A 10,103-nucleotide genomic window follows, 5' to 3' on the forward strand; every position below is an offset into this window, starting at 1 on the left:
GGTTGAATGAATCCCACCACCCCAGGGGAGGGGGAGCAAGAGGGCTCCCCTGAAGGCTGTTCAGCTGCCCCCCCCCCCGGCAGCTGCACTCAGAGTCTGGCTGGCTCCCACTCAGATGCTGGCTGGCTCCCCCAACTGGCTGGTGGAAAAAGCCGGGCCCCTTTGGTGGCTGGGTGGCTGCCCCGGCAGCACGCGGGCCAAGCCGCAGCCACTGCCTTCCCTTGCCTCCCCCCAGCCCAACATCAGAAAGGGAGGGCGCAGCAGCCAGGTAAGTGGTTGGGTTAGAATCCCACCACTGAGTATTGGTAAGCAGCAATTTTGACAAACAGAATTGTTGAGAAGTAAATTTTGAAAAATAATGCCTGTTACTACACTTCGTGGATGGATATCCCCTCCCCCAGTTTGTCAGTAACTGCTGGGGTGCCAGGAGAAGGAAAGGGAGTGGGGGAAACACACCTCAGTACATATGCATGCCATACCTTAAGTTCATATGTGTCATTGTAGCTATCCAAAGTACAGATCACTAGTGAATAGGAGGAGCTTCAGAAGATCACAACTCCCCAAATGCCAGTTTTTTATGAGAAAGCCCCCTCTCTTTCTCTCTGTGGCAGGGCCGGGGCTCAGTGGTGGGACCTCTGCTGCGCACAGAGAAAGTCCCAGGCTCAGTCCCCGGCATGTCCAACTGAAAGCACCAGGTAGTGAGTGATGTGAAAGACCTCGACCTGAGAGAGCCAATGCCTGCCAGAGTAGGCAATGCTGGCCTACTCAGAATGGTGGTCTGGTTCAGCCAGTGATGTTCCACTCATGGGGTATCTCATGTCTCCGGGCGCACACCATTTGATCATGTGGGGGGCACCGGGCAACAGGAATGCTGACTGTGGCGCCCACTTGAGCCACCTGCTGCCAAGCCCTGCCAGGCCGGGAGGTGGCAAGGAGCTCAGGCAGGCACGTGACGCTGGCTCCTGCTGGCAGGGAGGCTAGCTGTGGCTGCGGTGCCCCCCTGAGCCGCCTGCCACTGAGCCGTGGCCGCAGGCTGGCTCCTGCTGAGAGCCGGCCTCCCTGTCAGCAGGGAGGCTGAGGAGGCAAGAGCTGGCCTCAGGCAAATGGTTGAGCTGTGGCTGCAGGCGGGCTCTCAGGTAGGAGCCGACCTGCGGCTGTGGCTCCACAGCAAGCCACCTGTCCAAGCCCCACCCCCCCACCCCGGCTTCCCTGCAGGCTGGCTCCTGTCCTCCCCAGGGAGGCCGGAGAGGGCAGGGCCCAACAACGGGCGGGCTAGGTGGGTGGCCCAGGTAGGCGCTGTGGCGCCTGCCTGAGCTGCCGGCCACCTCCCCCATGGCCTCCCTGTGTCAGACTCTTGAACGTGGAAATAGCAGAGACTGTAGGAAAGTCCAAAAGCAGTTTATTCCAGGTGACACAAAGAGTAACAATGTATAGCAGGATCTGAGCTAGCTCATTTAATCCCCCCCCCCCCGTTTCGCCCCACACCAAATGTCCATTACAGTTTCTACTATAAAGCTACAAAGGACCTGGGAACCTTTCACACCTCTTTGAGGATGGGCTGGCGCCAGGAGATTGCTAACAGGAGATTGCTAGGAAGGGAAGAGGGAAACAGGAAAACAATTGCAAATCACACACAGTTAGACATCAAGATACTGACAGGCATGGTCCTGCCACCCTGCAGGCTTGCAAAGGTAAGTGGAACGTGGGTGGGTGAGAGGAATGTGTGGGGGCAGCGTCCAGAGCAAGTTTTGCCCCCGCTTGCCATTTCTCCCCGTTATGCCTCTGGGTTCAGTGTAAGGCAGCTGAGCATGTTCGTGGTTTCCACCCTGTGCTGTGAGCACCTTTGAGCGGGCCAGTGGGAGAGGGGAGAATAGAATGGGCTTTTAACAGCTGATGGGCTGATGCGCCGTGGTCTGTTTCGCTGCGCCGGCCTCTGACCTGTTTCCTGCTTTTTCTCCCCAGGGCTTCATGTTGCTCAGCACTGCGGATGCTCAGTCACAGCTGACATCAGAGCACAATGCCATAAGCCCCTCCTCTGGCACCTACAGCCACTTTGACCGGGCCACGAACAGGGAACTGATTTGTGACAAATGCCCCGCTGGAACGTTCGTGTCTAAGCACTGCACCAACACGACCTTACGAGAGTGCAGCGACTGCCCCGGTGGGACTTTTACCAAGCACAAGAATGGGATCGAGAGATGCCACCCCTGTAGGAAGCCCTGTCAGCGGCTGATGGTCGAGAGGACACCTTGCAGGGCGTGGGCCGACCGCGAATGCTCCTGCCCGCCTGGCCGCTTCCTAGCCAGTGACACTTGCAACCTTTACTCCGAGTGCCCTGTCGGCTGGGGCTTGAAAAAGAAAGGCACCGACACGGAAGATGTCCGGTGTAAGCCGTGCCCTCCCGGCACTTTCTCTGATGTGCCTTCCAGCGTCCTGAGATGCAGAGCCTTCACAGACTGTTCCAAAAAGAACAGGGTGGTGCTGAAGCCAGGAACGAGAGAGACAGACAACATCTGTGGCCTTCCGCCCTCTCTCCTGAATGCTGCTGGGCTTTCCTCCGGTCCGGAAGAGGAAAAGGAGCCTCCGAAAGCTGCTTCTACGACTTCTCCTCCAAAAGGTAAATAGAAAACGCCGCCGAGCATTTGTATCGGAGGCAGAGGCGTATCGGGGGGAGTGGCGCCCGGGGACAACACCTTCTCCCCTGTGCCTCCCGCACTCAGGAGTGGGGCTTGGGGCGGGGCCTGGGGCAGGCGCCCCGAGCCCCAACCCCCGCCTCCCTGCAGGCCGTCTTCTGCCATCCCCAGAGCCTGGGGAGAGTAAAAGCTGGCCTGCGTGGAGGCGGGGTTCGGGAAGGGGGGGTTGCCGCCCACCTCCGAGCCCCACTCCCCGCCTCCCTGTAGGCTGCCCCTGGGGATGGGAGGAGGTGGCCTGCAGGGAGGCGGGTGGGTCAGGGCTCGGCAGTGTGCGGCTGGTGTACGTGCCTTTTTTTAATGTGGGGGGCAGACAAAAAGGCATGCACCCAGAGACATGGGTAACCCCATGCCCCTCTAGGCTGTACACTTCTGATCTGAGGCTGATGTGTGATGCATGTAAAATCTGCCAGTTGGGAGAGTGTCAGCTGCCACTCTGGAGTGCCATTGAAACATATTTATTTATTTATTTATTTATTTATTTATTTATTATTTCATTTTTATACCGCCCTCCCCCGAAGGGCTCAGGGCGGTGTACAACATCAACAAACCATAAAAACAAAATACAAAGTTAAATTAAGACTTAAAATGCAGCATTCAATTATCAAAACTAATTCAGATTTAAAATAGATGGCATCCAGCTATTAAAACTCTTCTTAGAAAGAGGGACAGTGGGTCTCAGAGTGTTTCTCAGAATGTTTTGGGCACCCACATCAGAAGCTGGTCTCCCCAAAGGCCCCACGGAATAGCTCAGTCTTACAGGCCCTGCGGAACTCATTAAGGTCCCGCAGGGCCCGGACAGCTGGAGGGAGAGCATTCCACCAGGCAGGGGCCAGGGCCGTAAAAGCCCTGGCCCTGGTGGAGGCCAGCCGCATCATAGAGGGGGTGGGTATGACCAGCAGATTGGCCTCCGCAGAGCTCAGGGACCGACGTGGGACATATGGGGCCAGACATAGAGTTGGAAGGGGCCATAGAGGCCATCTAGTCCAACCCCAGCTCAATGCAGGATCAGCTGAGAGCATCCCTGGCAAGTGTCCACTGCTTGAAGTTCTTCTTCCCTAGGCAGCTGATTCCACAACTGAACTACTCTTACTGCAAAAGTATTTTTCCTAATATCCAGCCAGAACCTTCCAGCTCATAATTTATACCCGTTGTTGTGATTCCTATCTGCTGCCACCACCAGGAACAGCTCTCTGCCCTCCTCTATGTGACAGCTCTTCAAATACTGTGACAGGGCAGTCACGCTCCCCACTCCGCCGAGTCTCTTCTTCCCTAGACGATGCAGTCCCAAGTCCCTCACGAAAAGTTCTTGAAAACTCAAAAAGTTTTCGTACCATTTTGCAACACATTGGCTAGTCCAGGGTGGATAAAAATCAATGATTTTTAAATTAGATTTTTAAACATTTAAGTTAATTTTTTTTAATTAATCAGATTTTTTAAATGAAATACTTTTTGAGGGGAAAAATCTTTCTAAGGATAGTTTAAATAGTTTTTTATGTTGGATATGTTACAGTCAAAAGGTTATTCAACATGAAATAAGGTTGAATTTTTAATCACGTAGCATGATATTGTATATTCATGCAGTGTTTAGGGTTTTTTTTGGTAAATTAATTCTTTTAATCCCTTCACAATGTCATGTTCTTCCAGAGGTTTCTGTAAAGTTATTTTGGGCAGTTTTTCCATCTAGAAGATACTATCACAGTTGCTTGGTTCTGCAGTTCTCAAAACTGTGAATTTATTCCTGCCTCTTCTCACATAACATGCCTCTTCTTCATTGTAAAAATATTATAAAATAAACATATAGAGTGGAGAAAAATGCCTTAATCCCATTGTTCCTTTGCAAATCTATGTATACAGAACCAACACCTTAATTCTTAAGTTTCAGGAAGTTAAAGGAATACAAGATTGTTTGGAGTGGAATAGATCTGCACAAGCAGCTAAGTGGGAGAAGGGTGTGACAAGCAGTAACAATCAAAGTGAAACCTTTTGAGCAGAATATTATACAAGTCTTGGGCTTTTCCTGTGTATAGCCTGAAGTTTATCATATTATCCTCTCCCTGGAAGAGAAAATCTATAATGGCAGCAGCCCATAAAAGAGTCACAGGTTGAAAATATTTTAATGAAGTTTCTCTACCTATGGGTAAGGTAGGCTGGCATACGAAATACAAAAACTGCAACAAAGAAATTCAAGGCCTGGTGGCCTAAATGAAATGGGAGATAGTTCACCTTGCAATAATTTCACAATTATCTATTTATGTATTTCTAATGGTATAACCAAATTAGTAATTTTAATATAACTGTAAAACTAATTCAAAAAGTTTATATTTTAAAAAAATAAAACCTTCATCTGGTTGTAAATATTAAGATTATACCAGCAAGAACGAGTCTTTATGCACGAAACCATGATTTAAATCAACTCTTACTGACTGATGATGTAAATAGTGGTTTAAATTGATTTGATTTAAATCAGTTCCTCCCTGGTCCTACCAAAGGGTATTGCGTGTCCTTTTGTGTTAGGCTTTTGACAGGTGAACAGTTGCCTGAGAAGAATGAATTACAATATTCTTTAGCTAGCTTTGAAATTGATATTAGGATATAACGAGGTGTTCATTTAAGCCTTTCCCAATTCACCAATATCAGAATTTAAAAATCCCTTTTAATGACTCCATTCATAGATAACTCAGATACGAATTCTGTAAGAATATTATTAGAAGATCGTGTTTCTGCCGTTTCACAGAAGGTAGCTAAATTTTGTATATTGGTACACAACAAGCGTAGTTCCTTATTAAAACAAAGAGCTGCACTGTGTGATGAGGACTGTAATAATGCCTGAAGCTAATGTTATTTATTAATAGATTTTATAATGGATTTTAATTTATATTATATTTTTGTATAAGTGGAGTGCTATGTATTCACATGTACTCTGATTTTAAACTATTGGCTGGCCAAAAGGCCGTAATAATAAATATCCATCCATCCATCCATCCATCCATCCATCCATCCATCCATCCATCCATCCATCCATCCATCCATCCATCCATCCATCCATCCATCCATCCATCCATCCATCCATCCATCCATCCATCCATCCATCCATCCATCCATCCATCCATCCATCCATCCATCCATCCATCCATCCATCCATCCATCCATCCATCCATCCATCCATCCATCCATCCTTTTAACGACTTTATCGTAAGAAAGTTGTGGAGTTACTGGAAGTCGGGTCCACTTTGTGTCAGCTGGAAACAAAGCAGTTGAGATACCCGCAACCGTAGGCAGTGAGCACATAAGTGACGCAGCTCTTGGGCTACTACAAAACCTCCCTTGGCCTGTTTTGCTGACAAGAGCCAGAGACCCGCTGGACAAGTTAATGCTGGCAGAGTGGAGATCAGGAATTGTATGGCCTGCAGATTCATTTCTGACGCTGCATTGGGTCATACAACTTCGCTCCCTACGTGCTTCCAGCACTGTGAGGCTGGTCCTTTGCTGCAGGGCACATTTTCTCACATATTTGCACCTGGGGTCTATGTAGAAGAAGAAGAGTCTGGTTTTATACGCCGCTTTTCTCAACCGTAAGGATTCTCAAAGCAGCCTGGAAACTTCTTTCCCTTCCTCTTCCGCAACAGGCACTTTGTGAGTTAGGTGAGGCTGAGAGACTCCTGAGACTAGCCCAAGGACAACCAGCAGGCTTTATGTGGAGGAGAGGGGAAACAAATCCAGTTCCCCAGATTAGAGCCCTCTGCTCATGTGGAGGAATGCGGAATCAAACCTGATTCTCCAGATAAGAATCAACTGCTTGTGTGGAATAGTGGGAAATCAAACCTCGTTCACCAGGTTAGAGTCCACCTGCTCTTAACCACTATTCCAAAAGCAGAAGTGCCTAATACCTATGGAAGCAAGGTCTGCGGCAGGGGACCACCTCCTCTGCACCCCAGGTAAAGTGCAGGCAGAGCAGAGGTACTGGATGAGAATCTATGTTTCTGTGAAATGTCAAGGTTTTTCTTCTACTTGGTCATATCTTAGACCAGTGTTTCCCAACTTTTTCGACATCGGGGTACCCCTGACTTTGCTCTTCATATCTCAGGGTACCCCATGGGCAGTACACTCCTGCCACCCCCACCTTCCCCCCCCCCCAGTGCCCCTGCTTGCCACCCCCCAGAGGCATAGCTAGGAAAAATGGTTCTGGTGGGGCAGGGTGGCAAGGTGAGGCTTGGTATGGGGGAGGAAAGAAAGGTCAGGGTTGGGATGGGGGAAGGGGTTGAAGGTGAGCATTGGGGTGGGGAAAGGTTGAAAGGTGGGGGTATGGGTGGGGGAGGGTGGAACAGAGAGGCTTGAGGTGGGAGGGCAGAAAGATGAGGGTTGGGATGGGGGAGCGTTGGCAGGTGAGTATTGGGGTGGGGAAGGTTGGAAGGTGTGGGTACGGGTGGGGGAGGGTTAAACAGGCTTGAGATGGGGGAGGGTGGAAAAGTGAGGGTTCTGGTGGGGCAGGGTGGCAAGGTGAGGCTTGGGGTGGGGGCAGAGGCATACCAGGGGAAAATGGTGCCCGGCGCCCCCTGGCACCTGCGCCCCCCCGGTGCCCCACTTACTTTAGCCATTTGAAGTTGCTCCCCCCTGCCCTGTGTCAGAATTCCAAACATTCCTGTAAACTGAAAAAGGTTGGGAATCCTGTAGAAGATGGTTAGTAACTGCCACAGTTGTTGGTATTAGTGAACATCAGTGATGTGTGTGTGTGTGGGGGGGGGGGGGGAAGCACAGGAAACAGCCAATCCTGGGGAGTTGGAGCCAAGCCAGATGTGACAACAGAAGATGCCCCAGTGCATTTCTTGCTGTTTTTCAATTTCCCACCTTCTGTGTTTTTGAGTCACCTGTTGATATTCTTTACTGTGCTTCTCACACCTGACCTCTGCTTCAGGTAGATCATCCACTAAAAAAAATGGCCTCTATATAAAACTAAAAGTTGTTTTGGAACCTTACTTAATGGAAAAGAACAACAAATTCATAAGGAATTGTAATGTTTCTTAGGAGGAAGGACATTGTGATGTTACAACTTTGCCAATGAGGACTGTTCACAGAATGCTTATGCTACAGATCTATAGAACTGATTTCTTCCAAGCTCAGTCCTAAAGGGGAAGAAAAGCCTCTGATTTGTACACTGTTTTTACATGCCTCTTATGTGGTAGCTGTTATGTGGTAGTGTTGGGTTAAGTGTTTTAGAATCTAAGGCTGATTACCCACTGCAGACCGTTCCTGCCCTCGTCCCACTCTGACGTGAAAAGTCACGCCAGAAGTGCTCTCGCTTTCCCCGTAGAAAGTGAGATGCCCACGCGGGGCAAGAGGAAGCACGTCAGGATAAGAAATCTTGCCCCGACACGCCTCCTCTACCAGTGCGCTGCCAAGAGGAAGCACGTTGGAACAAGATCTTTTGCCCTCTTTTGGCGCATCTCCGCTCTTGGTGCACGGCAAAGAGGAAGCACGTCAGGACAAGATTTCTTGCCCCAGCACACTTCCGGTGCCACTGTGCACCAGAGCAGCGAAGGATATTCATCCTAATTGGACCTGAAGGCCATCTTGGCCTGAGGGATTCCCATTTTTAGGAGCACACAAATTATAAGTTTGTTACTTTTTCCTCTAACACTGTGTGTGTGTTCTGCAGGTGTGAATTTTTCGGCTTCCAACTTCTCTGCTACTCCTGCGCCAAACCTATACACCAACGCTATGGAGCCGATGGGCCCTAGTAACGCAACTTCGAAGAACGAGTCCGTAGTTGAGAATGCGACTTCTCCAGAGTATCCGAGGCCCATGAATCACCAGCAGGCCCATTACCACAAGCACGCCACGTCCATTCTGAAAATACACCCATCCCTGGAAATGAGCGGTGGCGCAAAATCCAGTATTCCTTACAAGCCCCCTAAAAGAGGCCCTCCACGGCAGGCTGCTCACAAGCATTTCGATATCAACGAACACTTGCCGTGGATGATCGTGCTGTTGCTGCTGCTTGTTCTGGTGGTGATTGTGGTCTGCAGCGTCCGCAAAAGCTCACGGACTCTCAAGAAGGGCCCCCGGCAAGATCCCAGCCTCATCGTGGAGAAGTCTGTGGTGAAAAAATCTTCCGTTCCAGCCCTGAACAGGGAGAAGTGGATCTACAACTGTAATGGGCACGGTGAGTAATGAAATCCAGAGAACCCCGTGGCATCATTATGGCCATAGAGCAGGGATCCCCAGCGTGGTTCCTAGGGGCACCATGATACCTGCCAACACCCTTCAAGGTGCTCGCCCAGTGTTTTTAGAAATTGGCTGTGCAGAGCCAAAGGTATCTTGTTAAACAGAGCCTCTGCTCTTCATTTGAAAAGTTATTGTGAGAATTATGCGCAGCCTCACTCTCTGACATTTCGTGGTTGACTCCTCCTCCAGCGGAAGCCATTTTGTTGTTGCGCCCGCAACCCTTTGTCACATTTTTGAAAGGGGTCTGTGGGTTTACGAATGTCCAAGGCCCCTGCCATAGAGACTGACATAGGATTCAGTTACCATGTCTGATTTTGTTGGCAACCTGGGGGAATGGTGGGAGGGCTCTCCCTGACTTCAAGAAGAGGATGGGTAGCCATCTTTTGGAACTGCTGTAACTTCGCGGCTTCCTGTATGAAACAGGAAATTGAAGTAGATGGCCTGCTAAGATTTCTTCCAGCTCTGAAACTCTTGTGACAGCAGAACTGTCTTACTGAGCCAAGCAGCTTTATACAGTGTTTCAATGCAGTATACCATTTTGTATGTCCTGCTCTGATTTTGTAGGATGGGGACAGTTGTACGTGTCGGCCCATTATGCATGGAATTCTTTCCTCAAGCAGTGAGCTTGTAGTGGGCTCTCCTTGCGTTCTTCTGTTTACACACGAGGAAGCACTCCCTCCTGGGCATGCAGTTTTTCTGCAGAGAACTCTCTGGGCCCAGTTCTCTTGACTCTGCCCATTAGCTTTTCTTAAAGGCACAGATCTTAAAGGCACCTATGCTTACTCTTAAAGGCACAGCTCTCGTTACATTCGGTAGTCAAGGTTGCTGGCTTAGCCTTTAAACTGCACTTTTATGTATATTATTGTTCCAAAAAATAACACCTCCTCCCCCAAAAGATGAAAGAGCAAAGTAATTCCCTAGACCACACACTGCTAAAGAAGGGGACCATGCCTTTGACTCGATATTCTTTCTTCCCCCCACCCCACTCCCTGCTGTTGCTGCCGCCGCCGCCAAAAGACAAAGAGGCTTGTTATTTCCAAACACACTCTGTTCTTATTATGTCGCGATGGAGTTATAATGATGATGTAGAGGATGAGTGAGCTTCTTTTCTGTGACTTGAAGCAGCTGGCAACATGGAAGGGGGAGGTGAGGGGGAAGATGTGGATGGCCTTGGGAGGAAGTGGGAAG

At 49.6% G+C, this 10,103-nt stretch overlaps 1 protein-coding gene across 1 annotated transcript; it reads left to right on the forward strand.

The window, feature by feature from the left end:
• The first annotated feature begins 1,948 nt into the window (after positions 1-1,948).
• TNFRSF21 (TNF receptor superfamily member 21) lies at positions 1,949-8,866 on the forward strand. Its single transcript, XM_048483112.1, has 2 exons — positions 1,949-2,617; positions 8,347-8,866. The coding sequence occupies exons 1-2, from the start codon at positions 1,969-1,971 to the stop codon at positions 8,859-8,861; spliced, it is 1,164 nt and encodes a 387-aa protein (XP_048339069.1). The 5' UTR covers positions 1,949-1,968; the 3' UTR covers positions 8,862-8,866.
• The last annotated feature ends 1,237 nt before the right edge of the window (positions 8,867-10,103 follow it).

This window comes from Sphaerodactylus townsendi, unplaced genomic scaffold (genome assembly GCF_021028975.2).
Source record: "Sphaerodactylus townsendi isolate TG3544 unplaced genomic scaffold, MPM_Stown_v2.3 scaffold_674, whole genome shotgun sequence".
In the NCBI taxonomy this organism is placed as follows: domain Eukaryota; kingdom Metazoa; phylum Chordata; class Lepidosauria; order Squamata; family Sphaerodactylidae; genus Sphaerodactylus; species Sphaerodactylus townsendi.